The sequence below is a fragment of the Tamandua tetradactyla genome, chromosome 7, assembly GCF_023851605.1.
Source record: "Tamandua tetradactyla isolate mTamTet1 chromosome 7, mTamTet1.pri, whole genome shotgun sequence".
NCBI classification, from domain to species: Eukaryota; Metazoa; Chordata; class Mammalia; order Pilosa; family Myrmecophagidae; genus Tamandua; species Tamandua tetradactyla.
Window position 1 is genome coordinate 34,226,327 of NC_135333.1, and position 25,911 is coordinate 34,252,237.

General features: G+C 35.3%; 1 protein-coding gene and 1 long non-coding RNA gene across 5 annotated transcripts in view; one reads left to right on the forward strand and one right to left on the reverse strand.

Annotated features, from left to right (window-relative positions):
• EP300 (EP300 lysine acetyltransferase) overlaps positions 1-25,911 on the forward strand; it is a 76,410-nt gene that overhangs the window by 9,925 nt on the left and 40,574 nt on the right. For all 3 annotated transcript variants that reach the window (XM_077168958.1, XM_077168959.1, XM_077168961.1), the window contains exons 2-6: positions 9,243-9,880; positions 19,091-19,267; positions 20,389-20,650; positions 21,422-21,535; positions 24,029-24,274. In XM_077168958.1, coding sequence (XP_077025073.1) covers positions 9,243-9,880; positions 19,091-19,267; positions 20,389-20,650; positions 21,422-21,535; positions 24,029-24,274 — 1,437 coding nt within the window. The remainder of the gene's footprint in view (positions 1-9,242; positions 9,881-19,090; positions 19,268-20,388; positions 20,651-21,421; positions 21,536-24,028; positions 24,275-25,911) is intronic.
• The window catches only part of LOC143691035 (uncharacterized), a 132,520-nt gene continuing 126,854 nt past the window's right edge, over positions 20,246-25,911 (reverse strand). Inside the window, exons 6-7 of one of the 2 annotated variants that reach the window (XR_013179313.1) lie at positions 22,984-23,125; positions 20,246-20,642 (exon numbers count right to left, since the gene is read on the reverse strand). This is a non-coding gene — a long non-coding RNA (uncharacterized LOC143691035). The remainder of the gene's footprint in view (positions 20,643-22,983; positions 23,126-25,911) is intronic. The other variant, XR_013179314.1, reaches the window with a different exon arrangement.

A 25,911-nucleotide genomic window follows, 5' to 3' on the forward strand; every position in this document is an offset into this window, starting at 1 on the left:
CTAGTTTTCCACAAGTTTAATCCAAACTTGTGCTTGTTTGAATTATCACATATCGTCAGTGGCCTAGCACACAGGCCATTGGATAAACCTCATATATTAGGTTAGAATTTTCAAGTCAGATTTAAATCTGTCCTGTCAGTCACATTTTGCATCCCTTTGTTTGGACTGTATGTATACTTATAGGGAGAAACAATTTACTAAGTCATTTTGTATTTGACCATGATTAAAGGTATATTGGAACTTGTCAGTAAACAGGTGATGTTTAGAAATGTTGATAGGTTGATGTTTATAGACAAATCAGGAAATGTCTTACCGGAGATAGTATGAGTTCATTTCTTTCAGCAGTCAGTAGCATTTGTCATTGAATACTTAAAAGGTAGTGAAATTTATTTCAAATTTAATGAATTTTCTATTCAAAGAGGAGGGGAGAAAGTTTGCAAATACAAACTTTTCTAAGAGATCACCTCATTATCTAGAAAAAATACTTGCTGTCTTTTCCTTTCTTACCTCCTCCTACTTCTCAGTCCACTGCTTTTGCCTTAACAGTGCTACTGAAACTGCTCGTACCCAGATTATTAATTATGTTTTATTATCTACATTCAATGGATTGTCTCTGGAGCAGTGAGACACCATTGACCATTTCCTTCTTGAAACATCTTAGTTTTCAGGACAGTATTCCGGATGGATTTGGGTAGTGTTGGGTTTTAAATCCTTTGCTGGTTAAAATCCTTAGAGATCATTGTTCCTTTAATACTGGTGTTACCTACAGTCTCCTCAGTGGGCCTTTTACTCTTTTGCCCCATAAATACTATCTGGTCAATCTTTTTTTTTTCAAATTGAATATTTTATTAACATGGTACTAGTGTTTTTGTTTTTTGTTTTTTGCATAGGCAGGCACCGTAAAGCGAGCCCCAGTCTCCAGCATGGCAGGCGAGAACTCTGCCTGCTGAGCCACCGTGGCCTGTCCCGTAGTTGTGTTTTTAATATGTGCACACACATTCACACACTAGAATGATCTGCCTAGGGGAAAAAAGCCTAAATATACCTGAAGGGAAAATGAAAAAATATTAAAAATCCTGTAGATTTTCATTACCATAGGTGATAAGGTCCACATCACTTAGAAACCTGTTGCCAAATCTGTCCAAAGAAGCAGAGTTTGAGAGGGGAAGAAAAAAATCTCAGGGAAAAGTTCAGTAGCTGCATAGCAGAGCTTCTAGTATGTATCTGGTCAATCTTATTCCATCCAGGGCTTAAATAGACCTTCTCTTGGTGCTCCAAAACTGACATCTCCATGTAGATGTCACGTGACACTTCAGTCCACTTTTGTCTCATATCCCCATGTTTTCTTCCAGTTGCCTGGATAGATAACTGTACCACTCTACTCTTAGATTGTTCAGGCTAGGAATCTAGGAGTCCTTGTCTTCTTTTTTTCTTACCCTATCCTCCCCCATCTGCATACAGTCTGAGATATCATTCTTTTAATTTGCCCCTTTAGTGCTCCAGGTGCAAGCTCTAGTTTTCTTTGTTTCTCCAGCAGCAGGCTCCTAACCACTCTCCCTAACTCTATACATAACCCTATCCATTTTATTTTCATCTTGTTTGCCTGAGTGGTCTGTAATAAATGCAGGTTTGCCATAGCAGTTCTGCTTAAAATCCTTCAGTAGATCCATTTTCCCTTAGAATAAAAATTGCAAAACTATTACAAGTCTCTCTAGTTTGCTTCTTGTATTTGTTCAACATCTAAACTTCATTCAGCTGAACTGAACTAATTCTTGGGAAGGGCAGATTGAGACGGGATTTGAGAACATGATTTGAACATTTTTTTCCCGCCTTTCCTTATTGATAAGGAAGAACCTGAGGAGCTTTAGTGATAAAGGCATGAAATTGAAGCCAATCAGTACTAAAACCCACTGCTCAAACAAGGATTTGCTTAAATTATGGCACTTACATGTTATTGATTCGCTTGCATCTTCATACACATTGCTTTGGGATTGCAGCCTGCTTTTTTCTACTACTAGAAAAGTACTTTTTAGACCAATGGGTTTTGATTGCCATTTATGACAAAATTTGGCTGAAGACATCTCATATGTTAGCAATCTTTTGCAGTATTCTGTTAGTTCACTCCTTGTGACCTTGCTGGTTTCAGGGTGTGTTTTTTTTTTTTTTCCTGGGAAGCCCTTGTAGAAAGATATAATGGTGAAAGATTTGAAAGTTGGCTGAAATGAAATCTACATGCTAGATTTTTGAGCTTTAGGGCTCTTAACTCTACCATATAAATTGACTGTATCTAGAATTTGGGTATTTTTTCTTAGTCTGGAAATATTTGCATTTTGCTTAAAAAAACTGTAAACCATTTGTTCAGAAAAGTTGTAATTCTTATAATGTTTAATTTTAAACAACTTAAGAAAATGAAGTCTGTTTGGTTTCCTACATGGCTTGGGATCCAAGCAGCTTTAGTAGGTTTCTTATCCAATAATAAAGTTGTTACAGAATCTTAGGAAAACCAGAGTTAACTTCAGTTACCACATTTGTAAAATAAGAGAATTCAGGTAATTTTCAAACACAGGCCCTCCCTGGGAGAGTCCAGGATGCCAGGATGACTGAGGAGGATAGATGGATCCTCTTTCTCCTAATTCCTCTTCAGCTAACACTATTCTGCTTTCTATTTTACTTGTCTCTGCTTTCACGTAATCTTGGGAATCTGCCCTATTAGGTGTATAACTTAAAAAGAGGGTTAATAATAAATCCACTAAAGTTTTTACAGCCTTTTCAATTCTAGAAACAACTCTGTGATAGAAATCTAAGAGTGGTTTACCACCCCTTTTTTTAAAAAATATTTTTTATTGACACATCTTTACATGTATACATTCATGTATGGTGTGCAATCAGTGACTCACAGTATCATCATATAGTTGTATATTCATACCATGGTCATTTCTTAGAACATTTGTATCACTCCAGAAAAGGAAATGTAAAAAGAAAAACTCATGCATCCCATATCCCTTACTCCTTCCTCTCATTGACCACTAATATTTCCATCTACCCAATTTTGTCCCTTACCCCCCGTTATTTATTTAATTTTTATCCATATTTTTAACTCATCTCTCCATACCTTGGATAAAAGGAGTGTCAGACACAAGGTTTTCACTATCTTGCAGTCACATTGTAAAAGTTAGATCTCTGTACAGTCATCTTCAAGAATCAGGGCTACTGGAACACAGCTCAGCAGTTTCAGGTACTTCCCTCCAGCCACTCCAATCAATATTGACTACTTTTTGATAGAAGAGGAACTTAAATTCACAGTTGAAAGTGACAGTTCCAGTGGGGTCATGTGGCTAGTAGAATTTTGTTTAAATTGACATCTTTAAACTTAATAAGTAATGCTGAAGAGATCAGTGATAGCTGATAGCATTTGGGGATCATAACCATCCAGAACTTTGAGGCACAGGCAGAATAGCTTAGGAGAAATAAAAGTAGGAATCTTGGCTTTTGGCAGTTTACCAATTGTTTATTTAAGATGAAATGATTGTCTGTTTGACAAAGTATGTATTACTTTTTAATATAACCTATATAGTGGTTGAAAATAAGATGTTTCTAAGTAAAGGTAGGATAACTTTTTGTAAATGTACAACTACCCAGTCATATAAATAATTATAGTATATAGTTATAGATTTGCTAGAAATATTAATTTCACTATTATCTAATTCCATCTGTGAGGATTTTTTTTAGTGTATATGAGATATAAGGCTCTATGCTAGTAGCTATTGAAAATACTATTGGGAATCTATTAAATGAGACCTTTATCCTCAAGATGCTTATACTTTGGCAAATAATTAAGATACATACAAACATTTAGCTATAACAGAAGGTAGTTGATAAAAAGTACGTAGTTGAGATTGTAACAAAGTGAGCTATCTTGAGAAACAGGAGTGTTGTGTTCATTCTTTGAGTTGAAACCTGAGTGGATCTCTTGTAATGGTAAAGACATTTAAGTCTGTTGAAATTCAGTTCAGGATTGCCATTAAGACAAGACCCCTTAACCCCCATTTTCAACTGTGGAGCCTGTAATGTGATGTTAGATGTGTCGAATAAACATGAGACAGCAATCAGGTGCAGCAGATTTGACTCTAGTACTGGTTCAATTAAAATCACCAGACTCTAGAGCCTAAAAAAAACTCTGTATGTGTGACTACTATCATTTTCTGAGATTGAGAAGGTTAATGAGAATAATATATATGAGGTGCCTGGAACAATGCCTGATACAGTGAAAGTGCCTGGTAAATGTTAGCCTGTCTACTAATTAGGGTAATGATTCCACTGAATAAGAATAAGGTGTTTATAGTGTTTAATATGTGCCATGCACTGTTCTAGGCATTTTATGTAATTAGCTCATTTAATCTACATATAACCTATGAAGTAGATTCTTTCCTATTACTCAGTGGTAGGAAGCTAGTTAGTATTGTGTATACTTAGCATCATCTTGGTTTTCAGAAAAAAATCTGGATTTTGAATTCTGTAAATCAATATTGGAAGTCGAATTGATGTCTTTATATATATTGAGGATTTGTATCCAGGTATTATATTATTTTTATATGTATATACTATATATATATTAAGATAGTCTTTGAATCTTATAATATGCACGTATTTTATAATTACACATTGCCAGATTTTTTCTTGGGTTTTTCCCCATATCATAAATTGTTTTTAAAAAGATTATTTCTAACCATTTGTGGCTGGTATAAAGGCATGCAGTTTAATTTTTTGTTTGTCATATCCAGTCGCTTTGCTAAACTCATACTATTTCTAGTAACTTGCTTTGGATTTTGTGTTGACAGTTTTATCACCTATAGACAATAAGTTGTTTCTTCCTTTCCATTTGTCTTGTACTTTTCCTTGTAATATTGCTCTGGCTAGATATCCAATGCAGAATAGATACGGTTATTGTGGGTATCTTTGTCCTGTTCTCATACAAAAGAGACTACTTTTAATATTGGGCAATTATGCATATTGTCAATTTTAGTTTTGGAAGAAATCTATCAATTTTTTTTTTTTGGCTCTTAAAAAGGGGAATTTAATAAGTTGTAAGTTTATAGTTCTAAGGCTATTAAAGTGTCCAAATTAAAACAAGGCTATAGAAATGTCCAATCTAAGGCATTAGAGAAAGATACCTTGTTTCAAGAAGGCAGATGAAGTTCAGGGTTTCTCTCTCAACTGGTAAGGCATCTCATGAAGATGGCAACATCTGCTTGCTTTCTCTCCAGGCTTCTTGTTTCATTAAACTCCCCCAGGGGTGTTTACCTTCTTCACCTCAAAGGTCTCTGGCTGCCTGGGCTATTATGACTGACTTTTCTGGCTCTAGCTTTTCAAAATGCTTCCTCTCTTTTTTTTTTTTTTTAATTGGGTAATAGATACAAAGCAAAGAAAGAAAAAAGCCATAGTTTTCAAAGCACTCTTCAACAGGTAATTACAGGACAGATCCCATAGGAAACCTATCAATTTAAGGAAGCGTCCTTCAGTTTCTCCTTGTCCTGTTGTATTTTTGCTATTTTTTTTTAATTAGATATTGAATTTTACCAAATATTATCTTGTGCCTGTTGGGTTAAATCTTATTTTTTTCTTTCTCCTTTTTTGAATGGTAAATGACATCTAATGTTCTAATGTTGAAAACTCTCCTTGGATTCCTGAGATTATCCCAACTTGATCATGATACATTTTTAAGACTCAGGATTTGGTTTAGTCTATTTTAAGAATTCTTGCTCCATGAAGGAGATTGAGCTGTGATTTTCTTTTCTTGTATTGGCCATGTGTGATTTTTAGAGTCTGATTTTTTTCATTCTTCTAGAAGTGGTTTTGTAAGGTTGAATTGTCTCTTTCTTGAAAGTTTAGTAGGATATGCCTGTAAAACTATCTAGATCTTATGCTCTGTTAATGGGAAGATTAACCAGTGATTTGTTTTCTTTAATAGTAAATAGGATTATTCAGGCTTTCTGTGTCTCCTTTTAAACTTTAAGTGGAAATTTTCAGTTTACTTGGATAGTATAAAGAACTGCCATGTATCTGTTGCCCAGCTTCAAGTTTCCAGTATTTTGCTGCCATTCTCTTTCTAAAAATGTGTTTCTGCAATTGGATTGTTCAAATCAGGATCCAAAAATCAATACAGCACATCTTGTTGAATCTCTTATTTGATAACACCTTCTCTCTCATGTTTTTTTTCCTTTTTTGCCATTGATTTTTTTTTGGTAGAGTCTAGGACATTTATCCATCCTATAAACATTTTCCCTTTAATTATAGACTTATTTATTTCATATAGGCATAAAAATTGAAAGGGGCAAAAGAGTATATAAAGTGAAAATTAAGTTTATTTTCCATTTCTTTGCCCAGGTCCTTCAGTTTTCCTCCTATAGACAGTTGCTGTTCATAGTTTGCTTGTTTATTGTTTCCAAGAGATTGTCTCCCAACATTACAAGCATATCTGTATATGTATATTTTGTAAAAAAAAAAAAATAATAATAATAAAACAAGTGGACGTATTAGCTACACTTTTTGAAAAAATTTATTTTCTAGAGCAGTTGTAAGTTTACAGAAAAATCATGCAGAAAGTAGAGTTCCCATATACTCTCTCACACAGTTTTTTCCCCATTATTTGTGTTTTGCATTAGTGTGGTACGTTTGTTACAATTGATGAACCTGTATTAACCAAAGTCCATTAAAGTTCACTCTTTTGTAGAGTTCTATACGTTTTTAAAAATTTTGTGTATGCAACATAAAATTTCCCATTTTACCCACTTTCAAATATGCAATTCATTGGCATCAATTACATTTACAATGTTGTGCTACCATTACCACCATCTATTACCAAAACTTCTGTCACTCTAAGCAGAAAATCTGTACCAATTAAGCATTAACTTCCCATTCCCCATCCCAGTCCTGCCCCCTGGTAACCTGTCTTCTAATTTTGGAGTCTATAAATTTATTCTAATTATTTCATATGAATGAGATCATACAATACTTATCCTTTGTCTCCTTTTGTGCCAGGTTTATTTCACTCAACACGATGTCTTTAAAGTTCGTATGTATCAGAACTTCATTTCAGTGCATGGATATATCACATTTTATTTATCCATTCATCTTCCGATGTAAATGAGTTGCTTCAGCTTTGTGGCTGTTGTTGGATAATTATACAGTTTCTTTCTGTTTGAGGTTTATTGTGTATTTTCCCAGGAATTTATCCATTTTTGTCTATTTTCAAATTTTTGTCAAAATGTTGATTTTAGTATTGCCGTATTTTTTTCTTTTACTTTTTTCTTTAACTCTTCCAGAAATTTATGTGTTCCAGAGAATCAACTTCTGATTTTGTAGATGTCCTCTAATGTGTTTCTGTTTTCTGTTTCATTGATAATTTCTTTTGTCTTTGATTATCTTCCTACTGTTGTTTTCCTAACATTAATTTGAATGCTTAGCTCATTTATTTTTTTAGCCTTATTTTCTAATAAAAGCCTTATGGGCTTTTTTCTTTGTTGTTTGGGGGAGGGATGCATGGCCAGAAAAGGACTTAAGTTTTAAAGTGTAGTGTTTTTATTATTACTCAGTTTCTTTTTATGATTTCTTCTTTTTCCTCTTTATCACTTATGTGCATTTTTGTTTTTAAATTTCTTTTTTTCTGTATATTTATTAATAAGGCTATGTTGATGATGGAGTATTTTCTTGGGTGCTCCAGGAAGAGAGTGGATATAAGATTACATATAAAGTATGGTCCCAATTTTGTAAATAAATACTGAAAGAAATTATATCAATACATTAAGCTGTTGTCTTTGAATAGTGTTGTTACAGGGAAGTTTTTTATTTGAGAAATTTTTTTATATTCCAAAACTATTCATAATATCTTTTTTTTTTAAATGATGAACCTGTAATGATTTTTCAAAAGAAAAGAGAAAGTAATTCTATAAACGTCTGGATTTTAAATTATGTTTTGAGATCATGGGATGCAGTTCAGCTCAATTCAAACATGAGCAGGTGCTTAATATGTTGGCGTTAGAAAGAGCTGGTGTGTATAGTGGTAAGAAATTCCTTCCTAGATAACTACAATTTGGGTACACGGGTGGTATGGTGGTGGAGGTGGGAATGAGATGGTAGTGGGGAGAGGGGGAAGATAGAAATTTAGGTGATTTCAGTTCCATGGTAGAATGCTACCAGAACACAGGAAGGGCATTCAAAGAAGAGAAAACATTATACACCACAATCTGTGTAATGGTTTAATACAGTGGTTCTCAACTTGGGGCAAGCTTGTTTTGACAATGTCTGGAGATGTTTTTTTGTTGTCACAATTGGGATAGAGATGCTACTAGCATCAAGTGTAGAGACCAGGGATCTAGTAAGCATCTTGTGTACAGGACAGTCTCTCCCCCACCCCTGGATTCTAAACACAGTTGTCTGCCCCAAATGTCAGTAGTGCTAAGGTAGGGAAACCCTCACTGAATCTGTATTTTGTATGTAATTTTATGTACCGGCAAGAAGGGCATCCCTTTTTGGCAGGGGTGTTGATTTGGAGGTTGATGAGTGGAAATGGATTTTATGTTGTTGAAGGAGCCAAAATCATGGCTTTATACCCTGTTCTGGCTAGGTTTTGGTTAAAGAAAACTATTCTGTAGGCTGTGGGTCATGTGAAACCAAACTGATATAGTAAATCTAGGGCCTGTTTTGTTGTGGTCCCTGTAGTAGGAATTGAGGACAGAATAGTGGACAGCCTCAGTCCTCATGGAGCTTCTATTGACTGTTCTGTAAATGGGTCATTTGTTTCAGTTGTCTTTCTTTATGTAGTATAATGTAAATCTTTTGTTACCATTTTGAATTTCATGTATTGGGTAAATCATTTTAACCTCTTCTAAGGGTTTCTGGCCTTATTATATAATTTAATTTTTTTAATATAACTTAATTTTATATACTTTCAAAGACTGTCAATATAAGCTTCTAGCAATTGATGTAATGGCTGTTGTACTAATATTTGATAATTTTTTTCCTTGGTTTTATTTGAGGTGCAGTTCTTAAGTGTTTTAAACTATTGATATAAATCACTATTTCCCAATATGCATTTTTATATGACAGTAAGCAACAAATAAGTATTTATCCATGGAGTGAGGTTTGGAAATGATATTTAAATGCTTTTGAATAACAAAGTATAGAGCAGTTTCTAATTTTGGTTCTGTCAAACTTTAACCTTTATCTTTTCTCTTTACTTTTAGATTTTGGTTCTCTCTTTGACTTGGAGCACGACTTACCAGATGAATTAATCAACTCTACAGAATTGGGACTAACCAATGGTGGTGATATTACTCAGCTTCAGACAAGTCTTGGCATAGTACAAGATGCAGCCTCTAAACATAAACAGCTGTCAGAATTGCTACGGTCTGGTAGTTCCCCTAACCTCAATATGGGGGTTGGTGGCCCAGGCCAAGGCATGGCCAACCAGGCCCAACAGAACAGTCCTGGATTAGGTTTGATAAATAGCATGGTCAAAAGCCCAATGGCACAGGCAGGCTTGACTTCTCCCAACATGGGGATGGGTACTAGTGGGCCAAATCAGGGTTCCACACAGTCTGCAACAGGTATGATGAACAGTCCAGTAAATCAGCCTGCCATGGGAATGAACACGGGGATGAATGCTGGCATGAATCCTGGAATGTTGGCTACAGGCAATGGACAGGGGATGATGCCTAATCAAGTCATGAACGGTTCAATTGGAGCAGGCCGTGGGCGACCTAATATGCAGTACCCAAACCCAGGAATGGGAAATGCTGGCAACTTGCTGACTGAGCCACTGCAGCAGGGCTCTCCCCAGATGGGAGGACAGACAGGATTGAGAGGGCCCCAGCCTCTTAAGGTAAGTGCAATTTGAGTTTTCTATACCATCAGTAAGCTTTTGAGTTTTCCAGTGATTTGGGGATGGGGTGGGATTGATGTCAGTTATTAATTTGTTCTTTATCATTCATGTTTAATCTTCTCACCTTGTGTATAAATTCCTACATATATATATGCCAAGCATCTACTGCATGGTCACAGATTTTAAGAAGCCCTTATGTGAATTTAAGTAAAATATTTATTATACAACTGATCAACTACCCAGTCCTTTCACAGTTTGTTCTGAATGATTGGCAGCTAATTCCTGTTCTCACTGACAGGAAGTATTGGAATATTCCCCTCATTTCCAGGTCCACTTTAGCCTTTGTAGTCTATTTATAAAAATACAATTTTGAGATATCTGGCATTACACAATTTTTGGAAAGACTTCATACATTCCCACTGTGCTTGGAAGGTCACTACATTTTAAGAGAATTACATTCTAAGAGATTTGTAAATGTTATTTTTACTATTTTTGATGGAAATTAAGGTGCATTCATTTACTATGAAACTTCACAACTAACATTCCATGTTTTCTAATTAACCAGTGTGGCCGTTGTTTGAAAGACTTTTCTTTATAAAAGAAAGTTGTTCTTAGCTTTATTAAGTAGAGAATACTAAATATTTTTAAAAATTTTAAATCTTTTAAAGATTTGCTCTGTATACATAATACTTCAGTACTTTTTTTTTTTTTACATGGGCAGGCATCGAGAATCGAACCCGGGTCTTTGGCATGGCAGGCGAGAACTCTGTCACTGTGCTACCATTGCCCGCCCTTATTCCTATGTATTTTTGCTACATATTTTATGCCTTTTTCCTAAAATGGGATCATGCTGTAGTTGCCAGTGCCTGGTATGTAGTTACTTAATTACTTAGTAAAGATTGGTGAATGAAAGAAAATGGCTTCATTGGAGATTGGCCAATGGGGAGGATTTTCACAGGGACTCAGGGAGCAGGGTTTATTTCTAAGAGGAATAAATTGAGCAGGCATTAGAAATTCTTTGTTCCTGAGAATCTTGATGGTGAGAGAGTTCTCATAAGATAGGGGCAACCAACCAGGAACGAGTAGGAGAACTGAGATCACATGGTGATATATGAAAACCCTTAACTGTTGGTTTTTTTTTTTACTATATAGTAAAGAATATTGGCATCTTAACTTAGGAAAGAATTTTATTTGGTATCTCTGCTCTGTAGATTTTCTTCTAGCTTCTAGGCACATAGCTATGAAGAGGTAAAGTTCCTGCCTTTCTGATGAAAATACTGTACCTGTAGTTTATTAAGTGTGCAATATCATTGTGTGTTTATAGACATACATATCTTACTTCAAAACCCTTTTTTGCTAAAAAATGGTTAACCCATCATCTGAGCCTTCAGTGAATTGTCATCTTTTTGCTGGGTCTTGATGGCTGCTGACTGAACACGGCAGTGGTGACTGATGGTTAGGGTGCCTATGGCAATTTCTTAAAATAAGGCAGCAATAAAGTTTACTGCTTGGCATGACTCTTCCTTTCACGAAAGATTTCTCTGTAGCATATGACGCTGTTTGATAGCATTTACCCACAGTAGGCTTTTCAGAATTGTAGTCAGTGCTCTCAAATGCTTTATGTAATATGCTAAATCCTTTGTGTCATTTCAACAATGTTCACAGCATCTTCACCCAGAAGTACATTCCATCTCAAGAAACTGCTTTTCTTTGCTTATCCATAAGAACCAATTCTTCATCCATTCAAGTTTGATTGCAGCAATTCAGTCATGTTTTCAGACTCTACTTGTAATTCCAGATCTCTTGTATTCCCACCACATCTGCAGTTACTTTCTCCACTGAAGTCATGAACCCTTCAGTCATCCATGAGGGTTGGAATCACCTTTTTCCAACTCCTGTAAATGTTGATATTTTGACCTCCTCCTATGAATGTTCTTCATGACAACTAAAATGGTGAATTCTTTCCAGAAGGTTTTCAATTAGCTTTGCCCAGATCCATCAGAGGAACCACGTTTGTTGATGAAGTTCACTGTTTTATAGGCCCAGTTTGTGACACCATTAAACAGTTACTGTAGTGCATCAAAAATCACTGATCACAAGTGACTGGAAAAGTATTTGCAAGCCCCTTTCAGGGAATGGTGAGAGTGGGGAGAAATTCAACTTCCCCAAGTTGAATTCCTGATATTCTCACAAGCAGTGTGGACAACCAAAGCTATAGGCTGAGCCCCCAGTCTTGGGGTTTGTTCATATGAAACTTAACCCCACAAAGGATATGTCAAGTCTACTTAAAATTTAGGCCTAAGAGTCACCCCTAAGAGAGCCTCTTTTGTTGCTCAGATGTGGCCTCTCTCTCCAGCCAACATGACGAGCAGTCTCACCACCCTCCCCTTCTGTGCGTGGGACATGACTCCCAGGGATGTGGACCTTCCTGGCAACGTGGGACAGAGATCCTGGAATGAGCTGAGACTCAGCATCAAGGGACTGAGAAAAAACCTAGAATGAGCTGAGAATTAACATCAAGGGATTGAGAGAACCTTCTCTACCAAAGGGGGCAGAGTGAAATGTGACTAAGTGTCAATGGCTGAGAGATTCCAAACAGAGTTGAGAGGTTATCCTGGAGGTTATTCTTATGCATTAAGTAGATATCACCTTGTTCAAGATGTAGCAGAGAGGCTGGAGGGAACTGCCTGAAAATGTGGAGCTGTGTTCCAGTAGCCATTTTTCTTGATGATGATTGAACAATGATATAGCTTTCACAGTGAGACTCTGTGAATGTGAAAACCTTGTGTCTGATGCTCCTTTTAGCTACTATATCAACAGAAAAGTAAAACATATGGAATAAAAATAATAGGGGGGAACAAATGTTAAAATAAATTTAGTTTGAAATGCTAGTGGTAAATGAAAGCGAGGGGTAAGGGGTATGGTATGTATAATCTTTTTTTTCTGTTATCATTTTATTTCTTTTTCTGTTGTCTTTTTATTTCTTTTTCTAAATCAATGCAAATGTTCTAAGAAATGATGAATATGCAACTATGTGATGATATTAAGAATTACTGATTGTATATGTAGAATGGAATGATATCTTAATGTTTTGTTTGTTAATTTTTTTAATTAATAAAAAAAGTTAAAAAAAATCACTGATCACAAATCACTATAACAGATGTATAATAATGAAAAGTTTGATATAGTGTAAGAATTACCAAAATGTTAACACAAAGACATGAAGTGAGCACATGCTGTTGGGGAAATGGCACCAATAGACTTGATCGACACGGGGTTGCCAAAAACCTTCAGTTTTTAAAACATGGATTATTATCTGAGAAGCGCAATAGAGTGAAGTGCAATAAAATGAGGTATCCCTGTTTTTATTAGAATAGTAGTAGTATATAATGGTTGTATTATTAGAGTTCCCATTTTGTGATTCCTTATACATTTTTATAGGAAGGGAAGAGCAAACCTACATCACGTAGTTAAGTTGGCATCTTCTGGAGGCATAGCTCTTGACTGTAATGGAGAAGATCAGTAAACCCCATGACCATCAGCTGGCCAGAGGCTATGGGGATGCTACTAATAGACTTTATTCAGTTGGATTAATATACAAATGTGATGGAAGGTTTTACCTTTGAAACCAGAGCATTTTTATTTAAAAAGTGTTATATTCTGGAGTGTTTAATGTTTTTCATTTTGTTTTGTTTTGCTGCTTTGTTTTCTTTTAGGAAAATAATCATAAAGATCCAGTGTATTATTACATAACAGTGTCAAACATTATAATTGTGCCAGAATTACTGTTATCCTCTAAATGCTAAGAAGCCCTCCTAACTATTAATAGGTATTTAATGTGTGCCAGGGCCATTAATCCTAATAGCCAACCTATGAATAGATAGTCTATTCCCATTATACAGGTGAGGAACAGAGGTTGGGGTGGGGGTGGATACAAAGAGATTTTCAGTGGAGTTGATGTTGGAATTCTTTTAAAAAACAGAAGCTTAGTGAACCACAGGAACACAAAACACCAGACAGTGACAATCATTGACAAATAGGAAAAATAAAAATTAGAGCCCCAAATATAAAAATATAAGTTTATGAATATTTGATACTAGAGCAAAAATCACTACAAGCCCTACACAATTGTGAGCACACACAGTAATATAAACCAGTGCTAACCAAGTGATTCCAAATTTCACCAAAAAATAAAAGCAAATTACATTCAGACATATCCAGTTGCCTAAAAGGTGTAGTTGTTAATCACTAGTATAATACCATTGCACTATGATGGTTCATACATTGATAAGGAAACAACTAAAGACAAATGCAAGATTTTGATACTTGTTGTAGCAGCATATTATCACCTGTCACCTTATAATATGGGTTATCATTGCTACACTGAGATCTAAGAGCAGGAGGCATGCCAGTTCTTTGTAATGGTCCCAGAATCCTTCCTAAGTGATCCCGGGACCCTTCACAAACATAGCCCTCGAGTAGTTTTATGTATTCTTTGTCTGGTTTTACTCTGTAGTACTAGATCTGGTGAAAAGAAAACAAATCTTAACCCTCTCTCCCTTGACTCTGGTTACCTCACAGGCTATGAAGAGGTGTGTGCTAACCAGTGTCAAGATAGATTCATATATTGTAAACTTTATGATGATGAAGTTGGTGTTAAAAAAAATAAAAATTAACAAACCCCGACCTCGACTCACTTAAACCGATATTATTATTAGCCTTAGGAATAATCCACCCCACCCTGCTTCTGGAGGTAGGAGTGCTATAACAATTTGGAACTTTTCTTTTTACATTAATACCATCAGTTTGTGATGATGGCTTTTATTGCCATGTGTTATGAAAGAGTACCCTATGACATGTTAAAGTAAGAAAGTGATGATTGATCTGTCGCGTCTCCATGTCAGAAGAACTTGGGTGCCTTGGAGAGGCAAGGAGTGTAGCAGTTAGAAAAGACCGTGGCAGGGGACTGTTAAATGTAAGGTAGGGAGGAGGAATTCATGCGGGGGGAGTTATGTCTAGAATGCCATATTCTGTTGAGTTTTTAATAGGAGGGCTGTATGCTCATATTTATAATTTAGGTGGACATGGTTTTAGGTATGGAGTATCAATATAAGAGGAACAGGCCCTAAACTAAGGTAGTAATAAAGGAGTAGATTAAAAGCAATGAATGAAAAATATGCTTAAGATTTGATTTTGTTTCTGAGGGTCCTTTGCCTGCTTTCACCGTGCTTACCATAGTGCCTTCGTATAATGTGGATATGAGTACATAATGTTGGCCATTAAGCAAATTCAGTAGGCAGTAGGATATGTCTGAATGTGATTTGTTTTTATTCTTTGGTGAAACTTGGAGTCATATGTGTAGTATTGGTTTGTATTACGGTGCTGCCCAGAAGCTTGTAAAGCTTGTAGCAGTTTTTGTCCCTGTATCAGCTATTCCTAAACCTGTATTTTGGGCTCTACTTTTTATTTTTCCTATTTATTTGTCAGCAGTTGTTACTAGTTCATGTGGTTCACTAAGTTTCTGGTTTTTAATATATTGGGAGTTTAAGAGCAACCTGTAGAGTCATGTTTTTTAAAAAAATGTAAGGAAAAATAGTTCCTTGTAGGCCCTCTTTGAGAGCCAGTGATGTCCTTGGTATTTAATTTTTCTTTTAGCTACTTAGAACTGTTCGTGGCCTCCTGGTCCTCTGCCTTTTCAGTTTAGGTGGTTATCTGTATCATTGTGTTTCAGGTAGGTGGTAGGTAGTTGGACATCTGGAGTACATTAGCCATGGAGCAGGGAACAAGATCAAATAACTAATCACAGTCTAGCAGAAATTAAGTACAGTATATTCTTTTCCTATTATATCTGGTGGAGGTAAAGAGGGGGTCTAGGATGTGGAAGAGGTTTAGAGAAGGGGAGATTGGTTGTATTTTAGTGTCAAAATCTGGTAGCAGGAAGCTGAGGGAGATGGAAAAACAAAAGCCAGAGAGTCTTTATTGGCCAGTGACCAGCAGTTAGTGCAGTTTTTGTGTATTTGAGACTGCTGTAGAGTAGATTTGGAGTTTCTAGATAATGCATCATGATTGAGGGAGCAAGGATAGGAACTAGTTGAAATTTAGTCTAGGCAAGGCAGTATCCATGTGAATAAATCTGAAATAACATCCTACTGGGTATATTTGAATAATGACATTATGCTTACTATAAAGAGACATCAAGGAAGCTTGCAAATTCCAGCCTTTTGTTTACTCAGATAATTTTGTTGTGTGTTGATCTTTGTCTGTCATGCAGCTTCAGTGATAGATGGCTTTCATATTCTATCATGAATTTCCATCTCATGCTAATAGGAATAACACCCCCAAATGTAGGCTGTGCATATTCTTACATGTGTGTGTGCGCGCATGCACTTATTTTTGGAACTGTATTAGTATAAATATTATAGTACTTTAAAAGCATATATATGGTGATGGTAGTACATTTGTGAACATAATTAACAGCACTGAATTACATATTTGAATGTAGTTAAAGGGGAGAATTTTAGGTTGTAGCTTATGTTACTAGAAAAGAAATTTTAAAAACTACATAGGATTGTACAACACAATGACCCCTAATATAAACTATGAACTATAGTTAATGTTACAATTATAAAAATGTGCTTTTATCAATTGTAACATGTATATTAATGCACGGTGTTAATAAGATAATATAGGAACTCTGTGTTTTCTGTGTGACTTTTCTGAAAACCTACAACTTTTCTAATTAAAAAAAAAAGTGTATATAGCAGCGGTACTTGTAGCCACACTTTTGAAATTACCCGAAGCAGCCTGAACTCAGATGAAACCTTTTATCTGTATTTCATTGTCCCTACAATCTTACTGATGAGATTCACATATCAAATTCCTGTTATTGGAGACCAAATCAGTAGTTTTTTACTCTGATTGCTTCCCATTCAGATTGTCACCTTTTTTAATGCTTTCATCCAATTGATACCACTTACCTCAGTTTCACTCCCCCATCAGGATTGGAGCATTTAGGCCAGTTACTTAACTCCTCTTAGTGTCTGATCTCACCTGGGAAGTGTAAATGTTCTTTAACTGTTACTTTTTCTTTTTTTGCCTTTCCACCAGAGGCAAATCTTTGAAGTGAATAAAGATGTTGTATTCATATAGATTTGGAGAGTATAGATACTACACAGTTTTAAAAACTGGATTTTGGGCGGCAGGCCACAGTGGCTCAGCAGGTGGAGTTCTTGCCTTCCATGCTGGAGACTTGGGTTTGATTTCTGGTGCCTGCCCATGCAATTAAAGAAAAAAACAACAAAAAAACCCAAAACTGGATTTTATTGACAGCTTTTATTCTATGGCTTTTATAGTTCATTTTCCTGAGTCACCGAGCTGTGATATTGATGAGGTTTAGGAAATCTAGATGATGGGGTTACAGAGATAAATGAACTATGGTGTTTGCTTTTATGCATGGTCTGGGAATAGAAGAGGCACATGTTTAAACAGGTTATTTTGTTTACCCTATAGTGTATTAAAAATAAAGGCTTGGACTCTTGTGGCAGGGTGGAAAAACAGCTCTTTTAACTGTCTAGCAGAATAGAAAGATTCTTTACAGAGGTGGTAACATTTGAAATGTATCTTAAAGGATGAGTAGAATCTGCAGCTGCTTCTTAATTTAGAGGGTATACCAGCTACCTAAGCAACAAAAAATGAAAATTTGTTGCCTCTCAGAATTTAGTGTATTATTTCCTTCACATGTTAGCAACAAGGAGTCATATAGGGAAGAAAATGTAGCATTCTTAGTTTTAGGGAAAAGGAGAAGCTTACTGCAGATGCTGGAGGCTCAAAAAGCATGCTACTCTCAGATTTGCAAGTAATGTGTATGGGGAGGTAGTATGGGACCAGGAAGAGGCAGTCTGGCCTTATGAAGGCCTAAAGTCACACCTTAATTAATTTCTAATTAAGACTTTAGTAGACAATGTTTTTCCTCTTAAGAATAGAAAGAAGACAGAAGGCAAGAAAACCTGTTGGGTGTAGTCTGTCCAAGCATTGATGATGGCCTTAAATTAAGACACTGAAAATGAACATGGATATATAGGAAGCATTTTAGGGGTAGGATAGAATCTGTCTGACAGGATTGGATCTGTCTGGCAGAGAGGGATAGAATTCTATTATGGCTCCTTTTAAATGGACAGTAGCTGTAGCTCCTTAGTTTCTTTTCTAAGTTCTTGCTGTGTGTGTTTATAGTAGGTGTGTTTGACTTACAGTTCGGATTTAATGTGGGAGAAGAGAATTGGGGGATGGGGACATCTGATTTTATAATTAGGGTATAAAGTTGATCCCAGCTTGAATTATTTAAATGTTCATCTTGAGAGAGAGTATTGAAAATGCTCTTTGAAAATAACAGTGTGTTTCATTTCAGTAAAACATTTGGCTTTTAAATAACTAGTATCCTTTCTTTCAGTTAAAAATTATACGGTATAATAGCTCTAGATGGATTACATAGTTAAAGCAGAAAAGAAACTTTTTAAAGTACTATGGTTTGCGTATTCAAATGACATTATAATAAGACCAAGAAAGTAACTTAATGAGTAAAGCAACTAAGTTTTAAGACAATAAGAAAAGGTGTAGAACTATGGAGGTTGCATGCTCCGTCTGTCTAAATGATTTTGATTCAAAAGATTTTAGAATTATGTCACTTGTGCCTACATGAAAAGGGATATAGCCCCCAAATTATCAGTTTTACCATTCTTATATAAACAGAATGCCAGGATAAGATTCAGTTGATCGAATGAATACAGATTCAATTGAACACAAATATCCAAATGTATTGTCAAATTATAATATATTTAGGGGCTAGCTATTTTGTTAGGTTGAATTGAATTTATTAAGCCATACTTAGTTTGGTCATTAAATGAACACACATAACAGTGTAATGTGTGACCCTTAGTGGAGATGAGTGACAAACCTTATTTAGCACATTTAGTTAAATGAAGATGTTTACAAGTTTTTCTAAAACAACTTTATCTCATATTTACAGAAAATAGCTTTGTAAATTTAGTATACCTGAAATCCATAAGTTTTGATCTTAAACATGTGACCACAGTCTATTTTCTAATAAGCAGAGAAGTTCCTTGAAAATTATCTTTGTAAATTAAGTAGTAAATAGGAAAAGGAATAGTAATACCTCATTAAGAAATAAATTTCTTTTCCATTTCTTACTCTTAGATGGGAATGATGAACAACCCTAATCCATACAGTTCACCATATACCCAGAATTCTGGACAGCAGATTGGACCCAGTGGCATTGGTCTCCAGATTCAGACGAAGCCTGTACTACCAAATAGCTTATCTCCATTTGCAATGGACAAAAAGGCTGTTCCTGGTGGAGGAATGCCCAACATGGTAGGTAGTAATATATTACAGACTTCTTTTCAAACTGACTTCTTAAATTATTATTAAAAATAATTATATTAAACTTTCATGCCTTCTACTATGTATACTAGGATTTATACATAGAGCTTAAATAGATATTCAGTGGATGACCCCAAAAGTGAGCAGGCTTATGCCTTTATTCCATTTCACATGGTAACTCCTTTCTTGTAAGGATGCTAATGCAAATAGGAGCAATTGGGGCTACTAAAATAACATTTTAGGGGCCTGCCACCCAGCAGCTTCTGCTTCTGAGTGCTCCTGTAGCATAGGAAGAGCCGTTTACCTCTTGAAGTAAGGATCTGGTAGAGAATCCCAACTCTCAGTGATCTTACCTACTGATTTATATCTGATACAGAAGTAACTTCTCTCTCAAAAAGTTACCTGTTGTTTTAAATAGTGATTTTTTTAGAGAAGAATTTCAGAAACTCCTAATTTTGCTTCTTTTTTCTAAAGTAAAAGAATGTTTTTGGTTATAAGCATGTCAACTTGTCTGTATTTAACTTTGGAAAACATCGTCTTATAGTGATTTTATTTACCTCTTGTCTCAGATGTTTTTATTTGTTTTGTCATATGTTCATTGATGCATATATTGCAGTTACTCTGCTAAACATACTGGAGATATAAAGATAAATAAAACATGTTATTTCTGTCATCAGGAAATAACTTCTAAATGTTTACTTTTTTATTGGGAAAATTACATTTCTTCCAGACTTTACCAAAGATTTACTCATTATTCACCCGAAAACCCCCTGCTAGGGCTCCTATTTGTTCTTTTAACACTTAACTTGGATGTGCTCTTCCCTTCCCCGCTGGAGTTTACTCAGTCCATATCTTGGCTCTCGCTACCTTATGCGTACTTGGATTATATAACTTGGTAATGCAGTAATTTGTTGTTTCCTCACTAAACTGAGTGTCTTGATGGTGGGAGCTCTACTTTATCTTTAAAACCCCCATACTGAGAAATGGAGCCTGGCATACAGTAGATCATCTTTAAAGGTTTTAATTGAAAATATAGAAGTCTCTGTTTATTAAAGAAGAGAGCACATTATGACACCTAACATTAAATGTCTATTTATTGTTATATCCCTAAGGGCCAACAGCAGGCCCCACAGGTCCAGCAGCCAGGCCTGGTGACTCCAGTAGCCCAGGGGATGGGTTCTGGGGCACACACAGCTGATCCAGAGAAGCGCAAACTCATCCAGCAGCAGCTTGTACTCCTTTTACATGCCCACAAGTGCCAGCGCCGAGAGCAGGCTAATGGGGAAGTAAGGCAGTGCAATCTTCCCCACTGTCGCACAATGAAGAATGTCTTAAACCACATGACGCACTGTCAGTCAGGCAAATCCTGCCAAGGTGAGTGGGTTATAGGGTTAGTGCACTCTGTGATTAATATTAACAGATATGAATGTAGTCAGGAAGTAGAGAAGGGAGTATGATCGCGTATCTTATTGATAGTGTCTTTACTCTTTATTAGGACATGATAAAATTCAGTATCATTTTGCAAGCAAGTATCTAGTGATATGGTAGGAGAAGAAATTTTAAGAGCTTTCCTTTTGTGATAATCCTAATTGACTTTGATTTGCCTCAGCATAGCATAAATATTGAGGCTTTGCTGTCATGTAAGTAAATATAAACAATATGACCAAATTTCATACACATTTAAAAGTATATTTATGGAGTCATTAAAAATCTTTTTTTATAAGTTATGTGTAGACATAATGCTCGTTTATATTATCTTTTCTTAGAATAAAGTAGGCTGTAGAAAATATGGGTTCTGGGTGCATGGGTGGTTCAGTGGTAAAATGCTTGCCTGCCATGGTGGGAGCCCAGCCTGGCGCATGCACACCCCCACCCCCAAAAAACAATATGGATTATGGAACCAGATTACTTGGGTTTGTATCTCAGTTTTAGTACTTAATGCCTTTGTGATTTGGTGCAAATAAATAGCTGTTTTGCTTGCTTCTCAGATGTAAAATGGGGGCATTAATTAGAGCTCTGCTATGGAGTTGTTATGAAAATGAAACGAATTAATAAATTTGTAGGCCCTAAGTTCTTTATCAATAATTGTTGTTTATTTAATATAAAAATATAATCTGTACTTAAAAGAATTTTTCTTCTCTTTAGTGGCACACTGTGCATCGTCTCGACAAATCATTTCACACTGGAAGAATTGTACAAGACATGATTGTCCTGTGTGTCTCCCCCTCAAAAATGCTGGAGATAAGAGAAATCAACAGTGTAAGTAATTAAATACTTTGAAGTATTACACTAAAATTATTCTTGGAGTCTCATCAGTGCAATCTGTTAAGAATCAGAGTACTTTGGTTATGTGAGGTTCCTGTGTAACCTACCGCTGTCATGCTATGTTGAAGAAATTTTTTTCCATTTATTCTGCTTCCTGTTAGACTTCATATTAATGTATAGACTTGAATTGCTTGTTAGTAAGATCCAGAAACAGTTAGTATTCCTTCTTTATAAAAACAATATTTTTCAGGTTCTTTTATTTCAATCTAGTCACATTAAAAAGTTTTTAAATCTACAGCAAGTGCCACTATTCTAATTAAAAAGTAGAGTGATGGTTATGCAATGTGCTTTGGTTGTACTATTGTGAAGTATTGATAAAAGAAGATAAATCACTGTTTTATATAGAATTAAATATTTATACCCAATGTAATTGACAAGATGATGAGATTGCTAAAAGTTTTTTAAAAATCATTCAAAATAACCCAAAATATAGTAAATTAAAAATATATGTATAGTACATGAGAAACTATTGCTATTAATGGTTTTTATAGGAAACTACATATATTACTGAATGACCACAAAAGCAGCTCGATTCAGTGATGAGGTAAATGGCAGCTATCTAGATGAGTAGGCTTGATACCAGTTTTAAAAAATCAATTCTACACACTTAAACTCACTGTCAAATGAGATTAGTTAGGAAGATTAATAAAGTAAGTGATCCTAAAGTTCTTCTGGAAAAGCAAATTTATGGGAATGGCCAGGAAAACCTGGAATAAGGAATACATTAACTTAAAAATTCCTTACTGAATTTATTATCAAGTGGTAAAAATTATAAAATGACAACATCTGCATCAGAGTTGATAGGTAAGTAAAAAAGAATAGAAAAATCTGGAAGCATCCATCCCCATGTGTGCGTGCAAATAGAATTTATATATAAGCTTTACAGGAACAGGTAGATAAGCTAGTTCCAGTAAGTTTCCTTCAATGTTAGGAGAATGTATGTTCCATTTTAAATGCATGAAAATTTTAAAAATTATTGCTTTCGTATTGAGCAAGTTGCTATTTTATACTTGTGCTCTAAATATTTAAATGCTTAGAAATTATTGGAAAGAAAGAAAATTTGAGAGTAATTTAACTGGGATGAAGAAGAGGTTTTCTTAGAGATAACACCAAAGAGAAATCATAAGTAAAAAGATCGCATTTTAAAAGTATAGCTACCAGATCCTCTTTCTAGAAACAGAACATTAAGCAGATTGAAAGATGAGCTTGGAATATATGAATAGCGTGTGAAAAAAATTAATGTCCTTAAATTAATAAAGAAATATAATCATGCCAGTAGGAATTTGCGAGTAGGAAATAGTTCGCTAGAGGGGTAAAAATAGCAAAAATTCTCTGTTGTATTAAGAATTTCTCTCCTGTCACGTTGGCAGATTTGACACTACCTGTTAGTGGCATATTGATATGGCTTATAGGCATTCAATCCCTGTTGATGGGACCATCTCACTGGCTGTGGAAGTGCTGTTTGAAGTTTTGAATCCAAAATCTTTTGTGCTAATGATCCCCTTTGACCAGACAGTTCAGCACCTAGAAATTTTCAAGGAAATAATGGGAGAAAAGATAAATGTACTAAGGATATTTCATTATCACATGAACAATCATTTCATGCTTTTACAGGTCACTTAAGCATGCCGGTCATTTTTTTTTTTTTAATTAATAAAATCAGTCAACGACAACATGAACATTCTTAACATATGAACATTCCATACTTGGTGTGCATTCAGTGGCTCACAGCATTATCACATAGTTGTATATTCATCACCATGATCATTTCTCAGAACATTTACATCACTCCAGAAAAAAACGAAAGAAAAAAGAAAAAATTCACACACACCATACCCCTTACCCCTCACTCTCAGTGACTGCTACTATTTCCCTCTACCCAATTTATTTTAACATTTGTTCCCCCTATTATTTATTTCTAATCCATATTTTTTACTTATCTGTCCATACCGTAGATAAAAGGAGCATCAGAACAAGTTTTCACAATCAGTCATTTGTGAAAGCTATATCATTATACAGTCATCTTAAAGAAACATGGCTACTGGAACACAGCTCTACAGTTTTAGGCACTTCCCTCTAGCCTCTCAATACACCTTAAACTAAAAACGGGTTATCTATGTAATGCATTGGAATAACCTCCAGGATAACTTTTTGACTCTATTTGAAATCTCTCAGCCAATCAACACTTTATTTTGTCTCATTTCTCTCTTCCCCCTTTCAGTCGAGAAGGTTTTCTCAATCCCTTGATGCTGAGTCCCAGTTCATTCTAGGATTTCTTCTCCATGTTGCCAGGGAGGTTTATACCCTTGGGAGTCATGTCCCACGGTAGAGAGGAGGAGGGCAGTGAGTTTGCTTGCTGTGTTGCATGTCGGTCATTTTTGCCGCCATTTTTAATATTATAATAACTATTTCTTTTGTCTTCTCTAGCAATTTTGACTGGAGCAGCTGTTGGACTTGGAAATGCTGGTTCTCTAGGGGTGGGTCAACAGTCCACCCCCAGCTTAAGTACTGTTAGTCAGATTGATCCCAGCTCTATAGAAAGAGCCTATGCAGCTCTTGGACTACCCTATCAAGTAAATCAGATGCCTGCACAACCACAGGTGCAAGCAAAAAACCAGCCGAATCAGCAATCTGGGCAATCTCCCCAAGGCATGCGCACCATGAGCAACATGGGTAAGTTCATGTCCTAGTATCATATGTGATGTTGGCATGTGAATGTGTGCTCTCTTTCTGCCACATGATTAATTTTTAAAGTAGGTTTTTAAAAAAAAATTGCACTGTTAAAAGGCCTTTTATAATCTGTCTACCACTGCTACCGGTTTATATATTTCTTAATCCTTTTATGTTTACATGTGAGTTTATATTTGCAGAAATGAGATCACATGTATTCTACAACATGTTATTTAACACAATGTGGACATCTTTCCCTTTCAAATCTAGTGTATCTGTTTTATGGCTGTATGTAGTAATTCCTTATGTATCATCTCTTGCAGATAGACATTTCCTTTCTCATTGTATTGCTCTTTTTAAACCACACAAAGAAATGCCCCTTGGCATTGTTTTGGTTTGAAAAGATGTGAATGGGAATATTTTTAATATAGATTTCCATTTTTCTGGCAGCAGGAATAATATGTCCTATGAAATAGATTTTTAAATGTATTTGTTTAATCTCTTCCTGTGATGTGATTAAGGAAATAGGAAGAGTGAGAGGTGTTTGAATATCTTCTATTTTGGGTATATTTGTTTCTTTAATGGAATATGATAAAATAAAAGAGCTTACTCTGTGATTATCCCTTTGCTGCCAGGCAGTTGAATACCTAAGCCATTTTATTTAGATATCCAGCAAGTCCATGGCTTTTAGTACTTTGGCTTTTATTCTGATATTCTTGATGTTGAAGTTTTTCCTTAGGTAGAAAGCAGTCTGATTCCGAATAATTCACCATGCTTTTTTCTGTGAAATCCATTTTTATCCTGCTATTAATATTCACAGTAGGATTTAGATTTTACCTGTTATTGTTTTTAAACAAGGAAACAAAATTGGGCACACTTTTCTTCCAAAAATGTAGTCTAACTTATTTTTGTTTTGAAGCTTTAAAATGTACATATAATAAAAAATAAAAATAAAAAAATTAGAAAGCAATTTTTAAAAAGACAAAGGGCGGGCCACAGTAGCTCAGCAGGTAGAGTTCTCGCCTGCTGTCCTGGAGATCCGGGTTCGATTCCCCGTACCTGCCCATGCAAAAAAAAAAAGACAAAAAGTACATATGTTCGTTATGGAAAAGTCATTCTGTAATCCAGAAATAAATGTATTTAATGTAATAGCTTCCTTTAAGTTATGGCCTCTGTTTGAGATATGTCAGTCTGCTTTTTTAACAGTATCGTGTGAGCATTTTTACTTCTCTGTCAAAATCTACATCGTTTTGATTGCATATGTAGAATGGTATGACGTCTAAAAAAAAAAAAAAAAAAAATGGTCAGCACAATACTGCCTAATTGTAATGTAATTATCTTGGAACGCTGAATGAAGCTGCATCTGATCTATAGTATTTTTTTTGTTTGTTTTGTTTTTTTTTCTCTTATATATTTTTGTACTTTTTATTTTTATTTGTTTTCTCTCTGTGTTATCACTTTATTTCTTTCTCTGTTGTAGTGCTATTTCTTTCTCTAAATCGATGCATATGTACTGAGAAATGATGACCATACACCTATGTGATGATATTAAGAATTACTGATTGCATATGTAGAATGGATTGATTTCTATTGTTGTGTTAGTTAATTTTTTTAATTAATAAAAAAAACAAAAAACAAAA